The 23,164-nt window shown below is 46.9% G+C and overlaps 2 protein-coding genes across 5 annotated transcripts in view; both read right to left on the bottom strand.

The window, feature by feature from the left end:
- The window catches only part of ttbk1a (tau tubulin kinase 1a), a 38,101-nt gene extending 24,241 nt beyond the window's left edge, over positions 1 to 13,860 (bottom strand). For 2 of the 4 annotated variants that reach the window (XM_086212150.1, XM_086212153.1), the window contains exons 1-6: positions 7,721 to 11,048; positions 5,387 to 5,545; positions 4,301 to 4,448; positions 3,208 to 3,281; positions 2,671 to 2,811; positions 2,042 to 2,146 (exon numbers count right to left, since the gene is read on the bottom strand). In XM_086212150.1, coding sequence (XP_086068276.1) covers positions 2,042 to 2,146; positions 2,671 to 2,811; positions 3,208 to 3,281; positions 4,301 to 4,448; positions 5,387 to 5,545; positions 7,721 to 7,723 — 630 coding nt within the window. In that variant the 5' untranslated portion in view covers positions 7,724 to 11,048. Of the gene's footprint in view, positions 1 to 2,041; positions 2,147 to 2,670; positions 2,812 to 3,207; positions 3,282 to 4,300; positions 4,449 to 5,386; positions 5,546 to 7,720; positions 11,049 to 11,323; positions 11,985 to 13,792 lie in introns of those variants that run through there. The other 2 variants (XM_086212152.1, XM_086212151.1) reach the window with 2 other exon arrangements.
- A 634-nt stretch (positions 13,861 to 14,494) lies between these two features.
- LOC147257916 (myelin and lymphocyte protein-like) lies at positions 14,495 to 23,041 on the bottom strand. Its single transcript, XM_086212149.1, has 4 exons — positions 21,751 to 23,041; positions 16,704 to 16,871; positions 15,576 to 15,701; positions 14,495 to 15,011 (listed from the first exon to the last, which is right to left on the bottom strand). The coding sequence occupies exons 1-4, from the start codon at positions 21,838 to 21,840 to the stop codon at positions 14,937 to 14,939; spliced, it is 459 nt and encodes a 152-aa protein (XP_086068275.1). The 5' UTR covers positions 21,841 to 23,041; the 3' UTR covers positions 14,495 to 14,936.
- Between the last annotated feature and the right edge of the window lie 123 nt (positions 23,042 to 23,164).

The raw sequence follows: 23,164 nt of genomic DNA, 5'->3' as shown, positions 1-23,164 counted from the left end.
GGTGTTAAAACCGCGTCAAGATCGTACTGATGGGAGAGATCATGAGAGGAACAAAGTCTAAGAGTGCAGCGAAACACTGAGTGACTGTAACTGACCCTGGATCTGTTGAAGCTTTCACATATAAAACAGATCATAAGGACAAACTGAAACCAAAATGACCAAAACAATAATGATGCAAACAGAAACATCAACAGAGGGTCACTCTGCATCTCCACAGCCTCCATTCAGAGCAATTAAGGGGTTTCCATGGTGATATCATCTGACCATGACGAGCAGGAAGCGATTACACGTTTAGGTTACTATGAGAACCAGCGGACCTGCAGACGGCTAATCTTGGCACCACTGGATTATCCACCAGGTGTCCATCAATTTTTGTGTGACGTTTAGAGGAAGTGAGTAACCAAACAAAAGGAACCAGTTAGATGACAGCAACCAGAACAAGGAAAACCTGCTGTTCAGTCAAATTTGGAGCCAAAGACTCAGTGAGCAACATCTGGTCCCACATCAAAAGTCCACTCCCATTATCATGCAACTCACACACTGGTGACCACTGTTTGTTCACCATGATTGCAACCGTGGTTAACTGGAGAGTTCTAACACCAGGCTGTGTGACGCGAGGCCGCTCGTTCGTGGGAGCCGTTCACATCTGCACTGCGGATGCGCGTGTATTTGAAGGCTGCCAGAACCGCGGTGTGAGTCCCGTTTGTACCTGCGACTCAGGACGACTTTTGAGTCACATCTGGAACGCAAAGCTGTTGTTAGCTCATGGTGAGAAACCTCAAATTACTCGCAGGAGGGTTCAGTGACCTTCAATACGCAAAGACACGACTCGTATCTTTGTAACGTCACTGAGGCCGTTGTTCATTGACTGTGTACAAACTTATATTCACATGTTCATGACACGATTTTTCAACGGGTTCGTAGAATAACTGGATGTTTATTTTCTATTGGGGCCGATGTGGCGTCTGTCCAGGTTCTAGTTTGTTGGATGCTGTCAGTGCAGTTGTGACCCTGCTGTTGCTATAAGAAACCACTCACATCCCTTGGTAACCATGGAGATGATGGAGAAACGGGAGGCATGCACGTCAAAATCATAACTCCAAAGGAACTGTAAGGAAAAAAAAACAATACTGAAAAGGCTTAAACACAGTCAGCAACTGAAACAACAACACAGAACAGAAATTACTGATAAAAGAACTGATGGCTGGTGATCGAGCGCGGCTTTAATCTGAGGTCAGATGGTCCTCTCCTGGTTTTTATCCTTTTCACTTGGAAAATTAATTTTTAAAAAAATATAAAACAGTAAAAAAAGAAAAAAAAAAAGGCAACCATGAAGAAAAAACTGGGCCATTTTGTGAGAACCTGAAGAAGCTCACAATACCACTTTGATCCTCAAGAGGCAGCAGTGAGTCAATATAGGTCCAAGAAACCAGGGCAGGACAGAACCAAAGAACCTGGAGTAACGGTACATAACTATTGACTTCCTCACTGTGCGAGTCACTGAGAGCATGAAGGAACCAGTTATCACCCCTGGAGAGCAAAACTGGGTAACTGGAAAAAATATAATTGACTTGGCTCATGTGACCTGGTCATGTGACGCTGGGAGACTTCACTTTGATCAGAGGCACCAGGAGAAGGAGGACTGATGAAAAGGATACAAAGGAAAGTAAAAGCAAGAGGAGGCAAGGGAGAGGGGTGATGTTGATGCTGCTGGACAGAGAAGCAAAGGATGATGGGAAGAGAGGGAGAGGGAGAGAGCGAGAGCCTGAGGTCGCTCACCCACTGACTCATGGAGGACCATCAAAAATTCATGTGACTACAACACTAAGAGAGAGGAGGAAAAAGCAGAAGAGAGGAAACAAGGAGAGGAGAGGAGGAAGGTGAGGAGGAGCCTGAGGAGTGCTGTTTCCATAGAGACGCAGGAGCGTGAATTAGTGCTCGGCAGAATGAATCATCCCAGCTGATGGTCCAGGGGAGAAAGCGATTTGACCTCCAGGAAGGATCCTGACGTCATTAGCACGTCACACGTGAAGCTTCTTACCGGCCGAACCTCCCCGGTGGTGTTGGTGTACTGGCGCGCCAGACCAAAGTCCAGCATGTAGCACTTCCTGTAGGTGGAGGGAAGCCGGCCCATCGCGAAGTTTGACTGTAGGAACAACGAGAGCACAGAGACACATCAGCGCAGCACCTCGAGACACTCACTTCTCCAACAAAATTCACGCAGAAATACAACACTTAACTCTTCTTACATTCAACAGCTGGATTTGCCGCTTAGTTGGCAGTTCCTCTCTTGTGCTGAAATATTACACATTAAAATATGTCCTTCGAGTCTTTGTCATCCTCCCCTCTCTCTCTCTGTGTCTTCCTCCTGTTTTGTTCAAGCCGCTAAAGGCCAGCAGCGTGAACACCCGTGTGGACTGTTTCCAGTTGGCTGTTGAACGAACACAACTCGTGTTGTGTGACTGTGACTCCAAACCGCAAAACTCGAATGAAATGATGTTTCTGTTTGTTCCGTGACGTGAAATATTACCAATATATTTTGATGCATATCTAAACCGAATTCACTGCCTTTCTACGAGGAAACGGCGCCGAGATTTGCAGCTGGGCACTTGTTCACTGATACGACATGTCTGGATACATTTTCCGTCCTGCGGGACTTTTTCAACGTACCGGTTTGATGTCTCGGTGCAGGAAGCCCACGGAGTGAATGGCCTCGATGGACTCCAGGATTTGCTTCCCAAGCCGCAGGGTGGTGCTCATGGTGAAGGTTCCTCTGGGCTGACTCCTCCGCAGGTCGGCCAGGTTACGACCCTGCAACGACAGGTGGACGTGCATTGGGTTCGTGAGTCCAGCTCATTTTTGAGAGCTCCCATCACTCCTTTTTTTCCCAAAGGGTTCGTTATTCTTCTCTTCTGAATCAACACATAAGCCTTCCTATAAATTGTGTTTTAAGGGACTCATCAACTACATTTCCCATGAGTCTTTGCCAAAGGTGCCACCGTCAAAACCTCGAAAACCTCCAGGGGTAGCCTGTTCAATAAAAGTGAAATATAAGAAAAAAAAACAAAAAAACCCAGAACGTGTAACAAACACACCGAAAACGCACAAAAGATGTCACTGACACGGAAGCACAATTACGCAGCACGAACAAGCCACAGGAAGACAATCTGGCACAACAAAACCTCCGTCCATCGCACATCAACTCACCTGAAGCTGCATGACCACGTAGTTGAATTTGTCATTTCTTCCACAGCCAATAAACTTACAGACATGATTTTTACCTGAAGAAGACAAATAGTTCAATATTGTACACAATATCAAATTTAAAGACACACACATCTCTATGTCTACAACGTAAAACAACGGGGAATAGCTGGATTGCACTTTTATCTAAATGGGCAAATGCCCTTGAACACAGCGGGCTTCGTTTAAATACATTAATCTGACATTTAAACGTACAATCGTCATAAAAAGACTTATAGCCTAGTTTTCTTTTCTTTATTTTTCTCCCAATTCTTTTCCAACATCCACGTAGAAGCATAAATGTGAGCTCAAAGCAACAACTAGATGCTCATAAGAGAAAGGAAATAATAAATTCATAGTCAACAAAAGCGTCACTCAGCTTTAATGTCGGCAAAAAGAATTGATAAGAAACTAAAATGTGAGCCAGAAGAAACAATTAAGACACTAAAATGTAAACTAAACACAATGCAAGTTCAGGTGTAAGCTAAAAGAAGTACCTACGAGCTAAAATGTGAGCTAAAGGAAACAACTAGAGGCTTAATTGTGAGCTGAGAGAAACTGAGAGGTGCTAAAATATAAACTAAAGCAAAATAAAAGTTCGACTGTAAACTAAAAGGAAAAAACTAGAAGCTAAAATGTGAGCTAAAGGAAACAACCGGATGGGAACTGGAAACAAAAACAATGAGAACCTGTAAGAAACAAAACAAAACAACTGGAGGCTAACTGTTAGCTGAAGGAAACAAATATATAGCTAAGCTGCCTGAACACAACTGCATTCAAAATATCCCTAGACACAAGGTCATGTGTGTGTGTGTGTGTGTGTGTGTGTGTGTGTGTGTGTGTGTGTGCGTGTGCGTGTGTTCTTGTACTTGCTACATATTGAGGACAGTCAGTTGAGATGGTGAGGGTTGGGAGGGGCTAGGGAATGTGTTACGTCAATGAAAGTCCTCACAAAGCTATAAGAACAAGGATGTGTGTGTGTGTGTGTGTGTGTGTGTGTGTGTGTGTGTGTGTGTGTGTGTGTGTGTGTGTGTGCGTGTGCGTGTCATCCACTCACCCTGCAGCTTCTTCAGCACCGCCACCTCCATCTTCAGCACCTGTTTGGGCTGCTGGGCCGACTCCACCTTCAGCGCCACGTTCTCCCGCGTCAGCAGGTCCAAGGCCTCGTAGATCTCCCCGAACCCGCCCCCACCGATCTTCTTCAGCTGTGAGAGAGCAGCAGTCATTCCATGCAGCTGTCCCTCACCGTGAACACACACCTAAAATCATTCAGCTTTGCAAATCTTAGATATGTCTCTTTTTTTTTTTCTCCATCCGTGATTGGTGTCAAACTGGGCCGTGTGACGGCCGGACGCTCGACTTTCCTTTTGTCCATTTGTTTGTGGAGTTCCTGTTAGAGTCGTAGGGATCAGAATGTCTCACAACCACAGAGCACACGTGAATGTGTTTTAGTTCAGCCGGGATGGAAAATTGATCAGTGAAGCGCGAGCAACCCGCAGGCGCCGCGCTGCCGTCTGATTGGCTGAGACAGAAACTGCATTACGTAACTTCTGACTTCAGAGAACCGGAGGTTTTACTCGTATTAACCCTTTAAGGATCAATCACATCTGAGTCGGCTCTGGTTGTTCGTTTTTTTTATTTTGCTTGCAGTACTGAAGCTCCAGGGCAGCAGTTCTCAAAGTGTCTCCAGGGGGCCCTCCTGGAGACACACTGCGTTTATTGATCCGACTCTTTTTCGTCTCCCTCTCTTTTTTTAAAATCTATTTATTGTTGTTTTACATGGAGAAGCTAAATGCAAACTTCAACAACTTCAAGCTAAAGTGAATATCAGCTTGCCGTCGCGAAGAAATCCAGCAAATTTCGTCCGAAAAAAAAATAAACTCTCTGAAACTGAAGAATTGTTGACTACCGAGGGACTCACGAGCAAAAATACAGAAAAACCCTCACATTTATTTAAAATCATGAAGTTTTAAATCATGAACTACTGCTGTTGAAAATATGAGCAAATGAAAAAAAAAATTGGAATTATGAGACATTTTACAACTTGACATTACAGCCTCCCAGGATGATCAAGTAAAATAAAAAAAATGGATCTGTTTCCAATTCCGTATCGATGATCCGGTGAGAAGGCGGCCTGACTCACCACTTTCCATCGGTCCTTGACCATGCAGTTTGGTGGCAGGATGTCGGCCTGCTCAGACGTCCCGTTCATGTTGGCGTTGTCCTGGAGGCCGGGGACTAGGCACTGCATCTGCCACCCAGACAGAACACGAGCAGCTCCCAGCTTGAACGAGCCATTTATCTGTGCGTGTGTGTGTGTGTGTGTGTGTGTGTGTGTGTTGGGGGGGAGGGGAGAGAGAGAGAGACAAGGACATGGGGTCAGCAAGTGTCAAAATGGACTTGCAACCAGGAGGTCAAACCTCATCGCTGTGCTGGTACGTCTCTAACAAGAGGCACCGTCAGAAGCCATTCTTCAGCTGGATCAGGCTACAGGCCGGTGGGGGGGTTGGGGTGGGGGTGGGGGTGGGGTGTGGGGTGTGTGTGATGGTATTTGCATTAACTGGAGCAAATATCATGTCTGCAGAGGAAGCAGCCCAACGCTCTGGCGTCATCCTGCGGTTTTGATGCTGCGAAACCATCTGAACCAACAACCATCAGCATGACACGGGAACAAGATCCACCCTGCCCCGCTGGGGGGGTGGGGGCGCCTGGACGGTCAGGAACCTCTTGACCATTGTTTGCCGCAACGTCAAAATAAACGTGCAAAGACTTCACGAATCACGCGTCTGTACTTGATCTGGCATTGTTGTTGAAAACAGAACGTCAAACGTCTGCTCAGGTTCACGGACTCAAATGTTCCTGAGGTCAGAGCCTGAGGTTCGGAGGTTGTGATGTCATCAGCGCCCCTGTGTTCACTGATGATAGAACTCAGGTCCAGGAACAACGGATTCGCTTCCTGAATTAATCCAGATCTGATGATGTCATATCGCCCTGGTGGACACTCTAGTTTATATTTTGATTTTTGTTGTGATTTCTTTCTTTCTTTTTTTCAGTAGGGTTAGCTAAAAATGATACGCCGCGATATTCTTCAAAATTCGTGGGGGTGGTGGTGGGGGGGGGGGGGGGACTGCAGCACGGGCAAAAAGAAGAACCCAGATTTTTAACATACAAATTCAGGGGAAATAAAGTTACTTGTCTGTGGGAAAGCAGTGGCGTGGAGCGTCGTGGTCGAGGTTCTGATTCCCTACAGGAGATTTGATATCAATTGATAAGATCCTGGTCAAGCCTGAGCACTGAGGATGGATGAGCGGTGGAGGATGTGGTCAACCTGTTGGGACGCCGACATCCGTCTGACACCAGCCGTCACCTGGCGTGCTCCTGGTGGAGGAAACCGCTCTGATGTAACATGTCTGCCATGAATGGTTATGGGGGTTCAGGGGTTTTGTGGGGAGATCGAAGGTTCCCAGTGATTCATGTCAGTCCCCAAACCATGCTGCTGTGCATGCAACGCCATGGGCCGCCGCCAGTGCATGCAGAGCTCAGGCGACCTGCAGACAAAATGGAGAGGGCCCGCTGAGTTTCCAGTCAGACCAGCTGACAGAGGACTGGACGGACTGGGAAGGCGGGAGGGAGGGGGGGGGGCTTGTAGTGATAGAGCAGTAGAGTTGTCGTCATCGTGGTCAACAGCTGAGACTGTAACACCGCCAATCACTGCAGAGGGGCGGGACCACAGAGTTCCTCTCGACTACACAGACCAGGTAGGACGAGCGTCACTACTTCCTGTCTCGCTTCTTGTTACCGTGGGAGATAAGAAAAAAACACAGAAGAGGTTCAGAATCCACGATAAAATGTATCCGTTCACGTCTTAAAGAGAATATTTAATGTTTAAACGATTTATGAGTACAGTAATGAGTTGTGTACATGCGTATACATGTATCTATATGTACAGTACATGTACTCTGTAATATTTGTAGGCTACAGCGCTGACGCCACAGTCTAAAAATGGGACAGTCAGACAGACACGTGTGGACAAGGCCGGAGTCGAGATGTTTTCTTGCTGTGTTTAATCACATTCACATGACCATTTATCACAAGTACAACTCATAGTGTAGCATGTTATTTACTGTGAATCCAGATTAGTCGTAACTGAGATTATGATTTCCAAAACCAGCATTTCATTGGCCTATCGCCCAGTCCCAGGGCCGTCGCCCCCCCCGAGTTCCACTCCCAGCATTGATGGACAGAGGAGGTAACTGTAACTGAGGTAACTGTGTTACTGAGAGAAGCTCTGTGGTCCGGCGGCAGCAGCAGCCACGTCTGGTTGGTCAGTGAAACATCCCGTCGGACCGTTTCTTTTCTTCACGTCTTCACCTGCACAAGTGTGTGCTCAAGAGGGGCAGGGGTGGGGGGGGTGCTCTGCCAGAAGCTGGGTTTGCATCATTCAACGTCTGATCTGATGAAGTCAATCCGAGCTCACCATAGTTCTGAGCTCCCGGAAAACCTGCGGGCTTACAACAAATCCTGAGCGGGACAAAGCCCTTCCTGTTCCTGTGTTAGCCTACAAGCCAAAACAGAGGGCACAGTTAACCGGTACAGCCCCGCAGGCTCACACAGTGACATCGCAGCAGGGTGGAGCACAGTTGGAGACGCTTCCGTACTCCTTCAGGTCGTCGGACCGAAGACAAAATCATCTGATTGCAAAAGACCCCTGACTGTTTCCGCGTGGTGCCGGCTTCACCAGAAACCTTCAGCCAACATTGTTGCCAACGACGAACGTTCCAGCTCACTGCTACGTTCTCAGAACTCACTGCATGCTTCGGAACACTTCAGATGTCAAATCACATTGGTGTACTGATGTCACTGAAGACGTACCGAGTTTGATAAAACAGGGCGTGGCTGTGTTTGATTGACAGCAGCTGCGAGTGGGACTGGATGTCTGTGTCTGATTGACAGGAGATACATGGGCGTGTCTGCGTTCAACAACGAAGCGTGTCAGTTTCTACGCTTTTCTCCCTTTTGGTGACTGAAATTTTTTGTGACGGCGTCAACAATAAAAATGTGATTCCAGTCTGAGATGTGCTGGGGGCATGTGACCTTGCGATCATTATAAAAGGAAGCCAGAGGTTTTCATGTTTGTTCAAACTTGAGCGACTGAACCGAAGTGTTCTGGTGATCCCGCGTCAGGGAATAAAGGAGACATGTAAACCCACGCGCGCCAGGACTCGCCACGCTACCTGTGTCCGTCTGAAACACGTGTCTGCTGCAACATCAAAGGGAAACACAGCGTCGATTCGTATTAACGATGCCTAAGACTGATTAAATAGACGTTTAAGTGGCAAGTTGCATCGTGTATAACAACCAAAACAACCAGGACATTCATGCTTTCTGAGTGAACACATGCAGGAGAGGCGTGCTAGCTTGGAGATTTCAATTCAACCATCCAACAGTGAAAAGAATCGAGGACTTCATCTCAGAATTATACCAGGAATCGCACCAAAAAAAAATTAAAAAAATAAGCCGACAAATAAATAGCTGTTGTGTTTGTGGAGATGGTGAGGTGCAGCCCCGGCGTTGGCCTTAGCCGGTCTCTGACGCCCCGTTACGACCAACAGGGAACAATAGGGCCAGACAGAACTAAAAAGGTTCTTTGGGACTATTGTTGTCTATGTTTTGACCAGAGTCTTAAGACCCAGACTTCCTTGAAGAATGCCTCCGTAGTATTGCAACAGTCGCTTTCTTAAATACCTTCAGAGAGTACTGCCTCCTGAGGTGGGACTTATTTTGCATCAGAGGTAGTTGCCCCAAAGATTCCTCGTTCCCAGGGATACTTTTTGTCCCTCAGTCCATTCCATAAGTCAACAGAGTAACCCAACCAGCCTGCCAACACCTACACGCGTTGCTACGTCAACGAAGCCGTCCGCTCTGCTGAGGACTGAGATTGGCGTCCTTTAAAATGTTCCATTTGTAGCTGATCTGAACAAGCTGGAGCTTCACATTTCACACTCCAAACCAACAGGTGGCAGCGTAGCTTTCTGTAACAGTGTGTTGGGACCAAAAGCAGAATGTGACATACGCACTGAAAGCTAAACACAAGTTCTGCTGAGCTAGTTAGTGTGTCGTCTGGTGGACACACTGTTACAATGAGGTTCCTGCGAACCCAGCACGGCTAACCCAGTCAGAAAAATATTAACACACACATTTTTTCACAAAGACTCATCAAATTTCAATTTCTGATCAATATTCGGAAGTTATCCAGTGAAAGGTTAAAACAAAAATGTTGTCATGACAAATCTTATTTATTATTCTCATTTTTATTCAAATACTCGTACTTCAATGTTGACTTTGTAACCCTCACAGTTTTGACAACTGTTTACATGTTTGAACACTGAATAAACGTGTAAATGTTGACATTTCTTGATGAGATTAAAACTATTTTAACGTGATCAATTATTAAGACTTTGAATTTCCTAAATATGCAGAGAAATGTTATCTTTTAATGGGCGATATTTAAAATCACATGCTGTTTAATTAGCTGTTTTATTTTTTTGTTACAACAGCATTTTAACATTAAAAGTCAACCAAATACACAATAGGACTTTAATGGCCAATTAGATCATTGTGTTCAAAACTATTTATTAGGGGCTCAAGCACCACTAAACCTCATCGAAGCAACCCAACATAAATAGATAATGATATTTCATATGATCTGTGGTTGCATGTGATACCCCATGTTTAGCAAGCAAAGTATCAGAAGGTAGAAGTTTGAATGTCATGATGGCGTGGATTATAAAAACACGAATACTACAATGTTATAAAATAAATTTGCTGGATGTTAAGACAAAAACTGCTTGGTCTTTGTTACTGGGACTCATTGTAGTTCTCTGGTGTGTCAAAGAACATAAGCTAATGCAGTTACCTACAGATTATCCACTAACGTTAGCCCCATGGGATAGCATAGAGCTTGCTTCCCCTTCAAGCTAACGTGCTAACTGATGCTCTTTACTGGAATTGCTGAAGTAATCAGTGTTTCTGGTGGAATTTGGATTTCTAATATACCACATTTGGACAGTGGAGTAAAATACCTGAGCAAACATTTTATATTTTCATTTCTGAAAAAATATTTTGTGGTTTTAAACGCTCATGATACTGAGCAGCGAGTATTTGTTTAAAAAATTACTAAATACACACACACACTTAGTGTGTATTCTTATGAACTTGTATATATGGGATACTATGAACGTATTAAATGTTATTCAGTTGTAGTTGTAAAGGCACCACGCTCATGTCTTACACCAATAACCGACACATTATCAAGAACTGCCACTAAAGCACAAAACAATGGTGACGTCGGCCGACCGTTACCCAGGTGGGTTGTTGCCACTTCCTGGACCCGGAAACACTTAAGTCAGAAGAAAACTGACTCTTTCACCTAAAGGACGTCCACGAGGAACAAAACCTTAAGTTACAGTCAACAAACACATTTCTCTCAGGGAACCCAGCAGCACTGTAAACGAAAAAGTAACATTTTTAACACCGAGTGCCAGAAAAAGTAATTGTTGTCGTGGGTCGTGTGGCGCTGTCAGTTTATAAAAAGATCCTTCCATATGACAAACGCCGATCATGTTATTAATATTCCTCAGCCGAGTAGGCGATTATCAGCAGTGTCATCATGGTTGGATTTTTGGCTCCACAGAGCTTCCATACTTTTGCCTTGTACGCAGCTTACGTCATGGTTTGGTTTGATTCGGGAGAAGTCCTCCACGAGCTAAACTGCAGTCAATCAAACTCGAGTAAATGAGCAGATGAATATTTCAGGGTCACTTCCGCACCATCACCCCCCCCCCCCTCTCCCCGCCCCATTCAACCGCTCCTCTGCAGTGCACAGTCATGGGCCCTCTGTGCGCATGCCCACCACCACATCCCGCTGATCGATAAATCTGGCCCGGACTGACCCGACTTATGAGCTGAGGATGGTCAGAGCGGCACCGCCCGGACCGATTCTGCTCCCTATGACAATCAATGACACATATCAACACTGATCACGGCGGTCCGGGCCTGACCTGGTCCGGACCTGGCCTACCTGGCGCACCGTCCGCTCCTTTTCCGCCTTTTGGGAATCTTCATCTGGGATTTTATTTCGGCACAAAACGTCCCGGTCCAGAAAACCCACCGTTCCTCTACAGCGGCCCGGGCCGGAGTTTGGGCCTCACTCTCGCGCAGGACTAAGCGATCATTGAGTTCTGATCTACGGGTCCCTGGTGTCAGAGCAGAGCGGGTCTGACCCCAGACCGGTGGTCCGGTCCGCCACTGCGGTACCGCCGCGGGACCGGGATCAAACCGAGATCAAAAAGACACCAGCTTTATTTCCCCTCAGACTCCAGGAGCGCTCATGAAACCTGGGTCCGCCTGCAGCAGCCGAGGACGGCGATGAGGACCGATGATCCTCACGCTGGACCGGAACCCGGAGTCGAACCCGAGAACCCCAAAAATTAAAAAAAAAAAATAAAATAAAAAAAAAAAGAACCCAGAACCCGAATCCCGAGCCGGGCTGAGGTGGACCGGCTGTCAGAGGCGATCTGTGGGTGTCAGGTTCTCCGGCTCCAGCCTGTTTGTCCGCACTGCAGCTCCGCATCCAGCAGCGTCAAACCACGTCACTGACGCAGCCACAACATCCGGCCCTTACTTTCAAAATAAAAGTATGTCTGGCGCAGACTTGAACCCCTCCAACAACAACCGGCGGAGGGTCGTTCATGTGCCATTTAATTATGATCCGCCACTGTTATTATGATCAACATGGATTTAAAGTTCATTTATTGCTACATTATGTTCATTGTTGCGTTACTAAGTTTACTCTTTAATCTAGAAAAAAGGTGATATTTGATTAAAAGAATGTAGAAAAGATGATTTTTCACTGAATGGCAGAACTGTTTCAAAGAAATTATTTAAAAAAGAAAACATCCATCACGTTCATCACGTGGCGAGGAAGTTTTACACCTTCCACATTCTTTTTTTTTTATTTTTTTCCCTTTAGGCAGCAGCATTTTTTTTTACATTCCCTCAATCAAAGTTTGTCTTTCACAAAGCTGTCCCAAGTCATCGCGTCTCTATTTTTTTCTACACTCAAAAACACACAGGAGATTGAAGTTGCAGTATAATTGTAAGTTTTACTTCCCACAGAAACTCATTGTCATGTCAATTCATTGCGTCTAAACAACTGGAAACCAGTAACCACTAATATCTGCTCTGCCAGTATTTTACAATTTGCCTGTATGTGCAACGTCTAATAAATCATATGTTTATTATGTATGAAAAATATCGTTATTTCAGCTGCTCTCCATTGAGTCGTTTCCTCATTGGAGGAGCAGAGAATGGGGCACTTCCTGTTTCCTCGATTGTGGGCGTGGCTTGCACCCTGCTGGGTCCCACAGGGTAATGTAACATCCCATAATGTTCAAAAGACAAACTGTCAGACTTTTTTTTTCCACTTCAATCAATCAACTCATCCTTTCATTGACTCATGACCTCATTCATCCTCTAACTGCACTCCAGACTTGTCTTCCTGTTCCGGTTGTACTTAAACACAATCACAAGGTCGTGCTAGCAGGAGCTGCTAACCCTTAGCGTGCTTGAGCACCAGGCAGCTGAGGGCAGTTTACGTCTGCAAATCAATACAGACTGAAGATGTGAACATCGGCGTTCTCCTCTAAAGAACCCAGACAAACAGCGGCAGCTCCACATCAGCAGAATTCCTCACCTGCTCAGCATTTCCACACTCAGAACAACTTCACGACACTAAAATACGAAAACAATGAACCAAAATGGGTGTTTTTTTTGTATTCATGTGTCGGTTTGGGCTTTCAAAGATTTGACTTTTGATTTTTTACTGAAGAGATTAAACTGCAGCCAGGAGATTTACTGGTCAGGTGTTGAACGACTGCAGAAGAAGGATGGCGGTTCCACTGCACGTTTATGATGCTTATTTATTAAATCACAGTTTTGACGAGAGAATTTACTTCGATCCCACCAAATTGTTGATCTTCGTGGGCTTCAGTGATTTTCTGCTCACCTTCCCGCCAAATTGAGTTTCTTAATAGCTTTTTTTGTACAGTATCTATTTTTTTAAACTTTATATTTTCTTTTTCGATAGTTTTATTGTATCAGTTGGACCGGATGTTATGACTTCCAGTTCCTTTTTTCGCGTGGACAGCGACTCTCCTTCATGCTGGAGAACAGAGCAGCAGTCCCACCCTCCACCAAGCACCTGAACGCCTCATCCTCTCGGCCTGTCCTCTCGCCGCTACGTTCCGAGTCCACCGCAGCCTTTTAACATCCAGAAACACAAACAAAAAATCCCATGGATCGGGTTTTCCACTGGCCCCCGATCCCGCCTGTGGCCTCGAAGGGATGCGCGCACGCACACGCACGTACACATACACACACACACACACACACACATACGCACTCCCGCGGACGCTGTTCAGCTCATGTTTTGCGTTTTGCTTCATTGCGTTTGTTTTTTCTCTGTTTGTTTGTTTGTTTTCTTTCTTACCTGGACGTTGTCTCTCGTCCGGACGAGCGCGAGCCAGCGAGCACCGTCTCCTCCCTGCGCTCCGCCTCCATCTCTACAGCATCAGCACCACACGCGCGCGCGCTTCCTCGGCGTCTCCATCTTGCGAGTCGCAGCGCCCCCCGGCGACACGGAGCCGCGGCGGCGTGACGTCACAGGTCAAGCGTCGCCTGCCGTCTCAAAAATCTGACTAGAATTCAGACGGTTTTTTTTTAAATTACGTGACAACCTGCGAATGACCCCATTGTAAATCAGACAAGATAAAAGCACAGGTGAATCCAAATGATCAGAGATCATTGGTCATGTGACCAACAACCTTGGTTTTCAAGTCAAAGGCTTTGAAGTCTGAGGATTTGGAAGAAACTAAACTATATCTAAAAGATGGTTTCATTTTTGCAGTCAAACAGGCAGGAGGCCCGACCACTGGTGGTCACTGACGCTCCCGAGCCAAGCCTGAACACCTCCTTAACGGTCCACTCCAAAAGAGGAGCCCCTCCCACCCGCTCCGCATTCGTTGTGCTAAGCTAACTAGCATGGGTTAATGCCGCACAGAAAGGAGGAGGGACTCTTCTCTTCCTCTCTGTGTCTGGGGTCGAGCCTTCTCAACCCCCTCAGACCATAACCCCGGTCCAATCGTGCCCCTTCGGAAGAACACACGCCAAAAATATTGACAAATCTGTCTTTTATTTGTGTTCTTTTATCAAAATCAGATGAAGTTTGTCTTTTTGTAAAAGAGAATCCGCTGCGTTCACTCGTACCAGCCGATAAAACCCCCAACTCAGGGCTCCTCTTCAGCTGTGAGCAGTACAATTAAGTGCCGATGAGTTTATTCGGATTCATTCAGTCAGTAACAGATTTGTTAAAAATGTCTCAAAACAAACATAAATCAGGTTCAGTTTGGTAGTTTTAGGTGAATCTGGTCACGAGGCGCGTGTCTGCTGGTCGGCAGCTACAAGCAGCAGCTCCGTGACACAACCCCCCCCCCCCCCCCCCCGAATCAGTCTGACATCTGGAGATGTGATCCAGATGTTGGCACCTCCCCTCATGCCAGTGTACCACAACCTTCATGCACAAACTTGAAGAATGTGTTCCGGTGCTGGTTTGAGGCTCTGCGGGGAGGAAACGTCTAGAAGGATTTCCACCGGACGGCAGACAGGATGGTGTGGATGAAGTAGAGGAGAGTCGCCACGTAGGAGAAGACCTGGAGGAGACGACATGGTCGGTCGGCAGAAACAAACTTTCCCTTCCTCCTGAAAATGCAGCTCACACGGAAGCTTTTTTTTTTTTCTCTCTAGCTTTCCAATCACTTTTCTCGACATCGACCACACGGGCCACGGATAAATTGGCAAGAAATTACCTGGAGAATTTTCAGGAAGAAGTTACATGAATGTTAGGAGGAAATGAGTTAAAAAATTAAGTTAGAAATGTTCTAATGACTGAAATTCTATGTTCAACGTTCAGGTCAGTGATGGTGAGTCAGGTTTAATGTATTTACATAGTTTGGTTCCATGAGGAAAGACCCTTAAGGACCCCCAGGGGTCCTCTGACCGGACTTTGAGAAACCCTGATTGACAGGTCTCTCCCATCCTGATGGTCAGTCTCCTGATGTGCTGATTCATGGTTGTGATCTGGGTTCTACTGGACTGAGGACTAGTACTTCCAGTCACCACTGGCTTGTTGCCATGGACACGCAGGACTTAAGATTGTCCTGAACACGGACACAGTCAGTTGTGGCTCAATCAGTGGTCTGGGGGCCCCCACTCACCACGGCAGAAATATCCAGCTGGTAGTTTTGGAAGATGGTGCTGTCTTTCATCTCCACTGTCACTCTGGCCAGCGACACTGAAGCGCTGAGGTAGAAGAAGGCCGCGACGCCATGATAAACGAAGTCCTGGGAGGAAGAGGAGGAAGAGGATGAACAGACATGTGGTGACTCTGGATGGAGCCTCACTCCCGTTTCTACTGTTACATAAAATTCCCGATCTTCTGCAATCATCTGAGTCGGCACATCTGGAGGGAAAGAACAGCGGAATGCACACCAGTGCTTCCTGATGGCGGAACAAATAGAAAAAAATAAAGTGGCTGCACAGCAGACGGACGAAGCCAAATGTCTGTGTGAGGGCGACCACGTGTGACCTCTGAAGTAACGGCACGTTATCAACATCATATTGGAAGTGCTCAGCAAATCCCTGATATTTACATTTTCCTTAAATTCTCAACGCATCTGCAGCGTCGAGCTGCTGGGCACACGCCGCTATCGGCGCCGCTCTTTTCTCCTTTCAGGCCGCCAAACTGAGCAAGAAGCTCCTGGAGAGGCAGGGCAGCGATGTGGCGGCACACAACAGGTGTAACCGAACCCTGCGAGCAGACAACAGCACACAAGAGAGAACCTGATGATGAAACTGCAAGAAGAGACTGTCTCCTCCCAGCCGGCGGTTGAGGGCTGGAGAGGCCGAGTGACAGGTGGGCGGGGTCGGGCCAGAGCGAGGAGAGCCCGGGATCAATGATCCACCCCGGTGTTGTGCTGTTGCAGGAGGTGCAGCTGCTCAGGGTCGCCCAGATCACTTGTGTGCGGTCAACATTTGTAAGCTTTGACTCGCTCCAACGTTCATGTTGGTTCTGAGGGTTGGGGGGGGGGGGGGGGCGTGTGGAAAGCACCAGAACGTTGAGGCCGCTAGTTTGTCTGTTGTAGGCTTCTGTAGGTGAAACACGGAGGCTACACAGTGTCAACCCGCCCCTCCTGATATAAAAGATCTCTCCAAGCGAATGAAAGCAGCACGTGGTTGTAACAGGTGAAAGCAGTCATGACAATCCTTCCCTCTCTGACCATCAATGAGCTTCACCTGTAAACAAACACCGACAGACGTCAAACGTGGGGGGGGGGGGTTCTTACCGCTGCCGCCCAGCTGCCCTTGTTGTTATGCCCCCCGCAGGCGAACACCACCATCCAAATGAAGGTCATGACAAAGCAGAACACCGACACGAACATGACCCAGCCCTGAGGGTTCGCCGGGACCACCAGGGTGCACGCCACCAGGATCCACACCAGACCCCCGAAGATCTGCGGGGACAGCAGAGGAGAGTCATCAGCTGGCAGGACGCAGGGAGGGCGTCGTTTGTTGAATTTCGTACCACGTTGACGTCGTCCGCTGGTTCAAACGTCTCTGTGGAGGTCAAACATGCCTCTGTGAGCAGGGACAGCTAAGCTAACTAGCAACGCCCTTCAACGGTCCAACCGCTTCACGTAAGCATCATCGAGACCAAACAACCACGGATGCCACGCCTACAATGATATGAGGCACAAGCTGGAGCGGAAAAAAAAAAGTTCCGCAAGCCAGTATTCTAAGAACTCTCTGAGAACTATGGTCTTTCAAGGTTCCTCCAGGGCAGGCACAATAAAACAGGGGGCCGTTAGAACTAAGAAATGGTTCCTTCTGTCCGAAAATGCCAGTAAACATCAAGAACGATCAAGATTCAAGCCCGTGACAGGTTCCCCGTCACTGTTCACGCTGCAAGTGTGTCTGAGCTGTAGGGCCCTCCCCTGAGAGCTGATGGTACAGTCCAGCCACAGGCACAAAACCCAGAGAAGGAAAATTAGACAAAATTGTCATTTTTTTATGTTCAACTTCAAAGGACCAAAGGGGAGGCAACGTTAGCCCCGCCTCCTGAGCACTAGCTTGCTAGCAACTGTTCTTATCAGGCGACCTCGCCATATTCTACCGATAAAAATCTCTTTGTTGCTTCGTTTCTTGTTCATTGGTGATTTTATCGGTAGGGTGCAGTGGGGGCATCCCTCAGAGGTGACATTCACACACATTCGTTACTAAAGAGAACCTAAACTCACGTGCTTTGTTCTTTCTTTCTTTCATTTTTTTTTTTTTTTTTTGCATTTGAGTCCCAAAATTATGAGCACATAACACAGGTTATTAATTTGTAAAGACATCGAAAGGAAAACAGAAAAGTTTCACCCCCCCATTTATCAACAGATTCATTTGGAAGATCCCAATTAAACAAAGAAAAAATCCAACTGGCTCATTTCATTAATTCCCTTTCATTTTCAATATCTTTGATCTTCTTCAAACTCTTTTCTAGTGTTACTGAGTCTGTCTTCGCACGTCGGTATGAAATTTACTCTAGAAATAATGGTTTGTCCCTTGACTGTTACTTAGCGAACTCATTAGCATGCTAGCGGCCCTTGCCGCTCCTCTGACGTGTTTCTGTCACTTTAAGGAATGTTGTATTTCCAGCAGGCGGCACGTATCAGGGCGTCGCCGCCTTTGTCCCCTCAGCTGACGACTGAATGTCTGCATTATTCATGAAGCTCCGCCCTCCTCTCACCTGCACCTGCTCACCCACTCTGTTAATGCTCGACTTGACATGACAGCGCCTGCTGCATTCCTCGCCCGCTCGCAGACGCTTGACGTCAGATCAGCAGCCCACAACTTTTTACATATCAGCTCTGATGTCCGATCTGATCCCGGGTCTGTGACGGAGGTTCACTCTGCCATGTCTGAACGGGAACACATGAAGAACGTCAGGGCTGCCATGGAAATTCGTGAGATAATTTGAGACAGAATTGGGAGCGTGTTTACTGTTTTCAACTCAAACCACTTTTCTAAATGATTTGTATTTTCTTAAAATGCTTTAAACGATACAAACAAGCCTGACTTCAGTGGGAAAACAGCTCGCTTGATATTCCAGAGGCTTTCGTTTCGAAATTCAGCGCCAGACCATCCTGATATTGTCTGCGTGTTGCATTCACTGACCTGTCTATTTTATATATGAAAACTCGTCTCCACCCCTTGGCCTTAGTTGAGGTATTTAACCAAAAACCCACTGACTTGGGGACGTTGCGAACTTATTTCCAGATTTCCTGCTCACTCTGTTTGGCCCTCACGCTCCAACGATGTCTCACGCCTTACAAGAACCATTTGGTTCTCCATTAGAACCGTTTCAGGTTGCTGAAGGGGGCCGTAAAACAGCTAAGCAGAGCCGCAGAGCAACAGCCATTTTTTCTCATCGTGAGATTGGGATGACAGATGGATTCTCTCTCTCAAGGGAATAAACTGCAATTCAGAGCAATTAAATGAGCATTCCGCTGCACCCCCGACCAGCCCAGGTAGAGACGTCCGTCAGGGCCTCGCGTGTTCGCTGATATCAGCCTGCCGAAACATCCCTTCACCACTTTAACCTGTCAATCAGCGCTGGGATCTGCCCCACATTCCTGCCCGCCATTGTCTGCAGTTCCACGAAATTGCAGATGTGCGACGCAGGAGCAGCAAAGCTGGGTTCCGCATCAGCGCCGAGTTGAATCAGCCGTTAAATGGCCGCGTTATCAGCTGTCCCCGTCACAAGCGGCTGGTCGTGCTCGTGGGAGACGATGTGTCAAGATTCCTCGACGTCAACAATGCCCTGTGACTGTCGTGCGTTGCACTCTGCAATCAAATTATTTCCAAGTGGAGGCCGAGCCGACTGAACTGTCGCGTACGCGTTTATGTCGTCTCATGTTTAACCACGACAGAGACGTCTGAGCCGGCGAGGACGTCTGGGGGGCCTCAGCCCTGATCGCCCGCTCACAGGCTCGCTCAGATGCGTCTGTGGTGGTTAAACCTTACGTGCTATGCTAGCTGACAGTTAGCTAGCCTCACCGCTGACGGCATCACATTAGCCAACCGAAATGTTCATGGAGATGAAGTGACCTCACTGCTTTAATGCCTTCGTTAGCACTCACCAATGTCTGTTCTAGTTAGGGTTGGGTACCGGGAACCGGTTCCTAACGTCCGGTTCCGGAACCGTTAAGTAGCTTAAATTGAATTCCGATTCTTTTTTCAGTTCCGAGTGCCCGGGGGGCGTGTATCACTCCGCTCAGCGTTCTCTGTGCGTCCGCTAGCAAGAATATCAGTCGTCTGAACATGGACCGCAAAAAACGCTCGAGAGTCTGGCTTCATTTTAACTTGAAAGAGGACGGAGTAGCACAGTGCAGCATCTGTGAAAAAAACAACTTCTGCCAAAGGAGGATCACCACAAACATGACGGAACCCCTCGGCCTGCATGGTGTAACAATTAGCGAGAGTTCAACTGGTGGCGTCGCTCTCCTGCTCCCGTCGCTTCCTCCACTTCGGACGGTCGACCTTCATCATCAGCCAGCAGCTCCTCGTTGCTAACAGAATCCGGCAGGTGAAAACGATGGTTGTCTTTCTTAACAAACCTGCCCAAGTGATAGACGACCGATTCCTAAAACTGTGTCTGTTTATAGTTGTTGGACGCTCGCGAAGTGAGGCTAACGTTAGCCAGTCACAACCTGCTGCTGCTACGTGGAGCAGCCGCGACCCCAGCCAGCAGAGTCATACATCCATCATATACATGTACATCCGTCTGGGCTGCACTCCTTTGTTTTTAGACTAAAACTGGCAATGTGACTAAATAAACTGGTCCGTGTTAAGGCTTTTTCAAGCAAAAAAAATATTCTCCTGATGAATCGGCTGTGACCTGCTGACTTCCATCTCGAAGAATCGGAATTGAGAATCGTTTAGAACAGGAATCGATATTGAGAATCGGAATCGGACTCGGTGAAATCCAAACGATACCCAACCCTCGTTCTGGTTCAGCATCCAGCCTGGTGGCCCTGCCCTCTCACAGCTAAACACCTTTTTTGAAGGACGATTTTATTTTTTGTTTTGTTTCTATTGATGTCGCTGCGACACGATCGCTGCGACACGATCGCTGCGACACGATCGCTGCGACACGATCGCTGCGACACGATCGCTGTGACACGATCGCTGCGTTTCACACCAAGTCCTGATGTCCTGCTCCAGTCAATCATCTCAGGCGAATTAGCTCAAGAAGCGGCGAGCCAGTCTGTTGTAAAACGGTTCCGTCGATGAAAACACCTGAACACATCCATGCACGTGAGGTTCGCAGTTGGACAGCAGGAGTATGTCTCAACATCTTCATGCCATCACAGATCGACTCTCAGCCAGACCCTGGGAGCGAACATTACCACTTCAGTACGGCTCCGGGCCCGGGTTTGAACTCTGAACCCCGTTCTTACTGCAGGCCAACGATTTGTTCCAACAGCACTGTGGAATTTTGGGGAAATCGGAGAAGAGGCGACGTTAAAGCTGAATATTTGTATTTTGTACCAACATTGTAAGTGACGTCACCATTAAAACACTGATCGACACGAAGAAGCCGCACAATTATTCTTAATTAAATCAGAATCCCAATGAGCAATTTTGGAAATACAGGAAGGTGCAGTACTTGTTCCAGAATACTCCTGTGTATTCATACTGTTTTGAACCATGGTGGTGCAGACAACAACAACACATCCACACAACAACCACACGATCATAGTTTGAATGGTATTTTCAAGGAAAATGAGAAGTAAAAAAAAAAAAAAGAGGATTAAGGTGAACAAAATATTGCAATACTTCAATCAAACTCCTGCAGCAATTGAAACCCTCAAATGACACGCTGGCCATAAACTGCAGGAAAAAAAGAGTGTGTGGCATCAAAGTACAGCCGGCAGATGTATGTGCCTACGTCATCACAGACGTTATTTAAGGTATTTTCCAAAGTAAAAGACTGATGTCAGAGGCGGTTTCACTGTCTGACGTCACTCTTCCTTTATTTGACCAAAAACAGAAAAAAAACTAATTTAAAGCGGAGAGTCAAACTGCGTCGACATAATAATAATAATAATAATAATAATAATAATAATAATAATAATAATAATAATAATAATAACAATAATAATAACAACAACAACAACAACAATAATAATAATAATAATAATAATAATAATAATAATAATAATAATAATAATAATAATAATAATAATAATAACAAAGTCAAACTTTTCAGTGTGGAAAACGAAGTTGTTCGGTGTTTCTGGGGAGTTTCACCGTTCGGTCGCTACGTGTCGGCGGTCGTTTGCTCACCAGCTCGGGCAGGTAGAGGATGTCGGGGACGGTGGTGCAGATTCCCACCCCGCTGGGGAGGTTTCCCATGGTGGCCGTGTTGGAAGCCATCCTGCTGCTGACTGGCGCGGCTGGAGGCTGCTGCTGCTGCTCTGAACCCGGGACGAGAAGACCGGAAAAACCGGAACCCGCATCAGCCGAGCAGACACGGAGCGCGCGTGTGGAGGCTCGGAGGACGCGTCAGTGTTTGACCCAGCGTAGCTCATTTATCACCATGACAACCGGCATCAGCTGGACAACAACACCAGGAAGAGGCAGCGCTGTCGGCCAATCAGTAACTGGAATTTTATAGTTTACTATTCTCATTTCGGATTCTTGGGGTTCACAAGCATTTAACACGAACACCCCTGGGTAGTTTTTTTCCTTCTAATTTGCTCACCGATGATAAATAATCACACATAAAACGTCACAATCGTTTAACAACGTCTAAATTGCCAACTGTTCCTTCACTCAGCGAACAAAACACCGGGAAAGGCCGTCAGAAAAGTAGAGGGAAGTCGGTAAAGAGTTCCAAGAGGAAAAACAAGCGAACGGGAAACGAGTTTAAACTGAACTTCTGTTCAAATCCACCAGCTGTGAAAGCTGAACATCCTTCTGAAAGCTTTAGATATTAAATCGGCACCGAAGTGAAATTAAAGCCACGTACAATTAAAAATAACTGTCAGCGCCAGCCAGCTCATAGGACCACCTGCATGTCCCCGGACCAGACTTTGAGAAACCCTGATTTACAGGTTGTTCCCGTCCAACTCCCAGATATCTGAAACAGCAGTTTAGCTGCTGTTAGCCATCGATCTCCATTAGCTTCAAGCTAAACACATGGCTGGCTCTTACTGCATTCTGGTGTCTCAAAGAAGTGAGGGGGGGGGGCTCAAAACACCGATTTGTGAGTAATTAAAAGACCGAATACAGTTTAAATGTGATGTATCGCTTCAAGTCAGGCAGGAGGATCAGGGGAGGATTGAATGTGGAATGTTTCCTCTCGGTCTTTCTGTTGTGTGAACACCTGAGCTCAGGTGATCCAGCCGCCTCTCACACCTCCCCCGGTAAACAACACAGCCACCGAGCCAAACAAGCATCCATTTTGGCAGGTGAGCTGTTGGACAAACGCTTCAGATAATAGCCGGGAAGGATCCAGTTCCCCGCCGCTGTCATCCGATGCTCCTGCCGGGGAAACCTACTCCTGATGGAGACGACGCACAGCGGACACCAAAACACTGGCGAGTTCTCGCGGCTGATCAGTGACAAACGGACAGGACGGAGGCGGAACGACGCCAGGCCAAAAACTCTACTTGCACTCCAGTTTTGTTTACAAGACAAACAAGGGAACTCAAAGCCACAGACACGCACGTTCACATCCAGATGGTGTCACTTATTA

Source organism: Aulostomus chinensis, chromosome 8 (genome assembly GCF_037954235.1).
Source record: "Aulostomus chinensis isolate RoL2024-O1b breed Wild chromosome 8, RoL_Achi_v1.0, whole genome shotgun sequence".
Taxonomy (NCBI): domain Eukaryota; kingdom Metazoa; phylum Chordata; class Actinopteri; order Syngnathiformes; family Aulostomidae; genus Aulostomus; species Aulostomus chinensis.
The sequence above is the reverse complement of the archived record's forward strand: the minus strand, read 5'-3'. Positions and strand labels throughout refer to the sequence as shown.

Excerpts from the sequence above, each read along its gene's own strand:
- LOC147257916 (XM_086212149.1), bottom strand. The coding sequence starts at position 21,840 with ATGGCTTCCAACACGGCCACCATGGGAAACCTCCCCAGCGGGGTGGGA. Across the intron at positions 16,872-21,750 it reads TCCTCTACCTGCCCGAGCTG|ATCTTCGGGGGTCTGGTGTG; the intron begins GTGAGCAAACGA and ends CTGTCCCCGCAG. Across the intron at positions 15,702-16,703 it reads AGGGCAGCTGGGCGGCAGCG|GACTTCGTTTATCATGGCGT; the intron begins GTAAGAACCCCC and ends TCTTCCTCCCAG.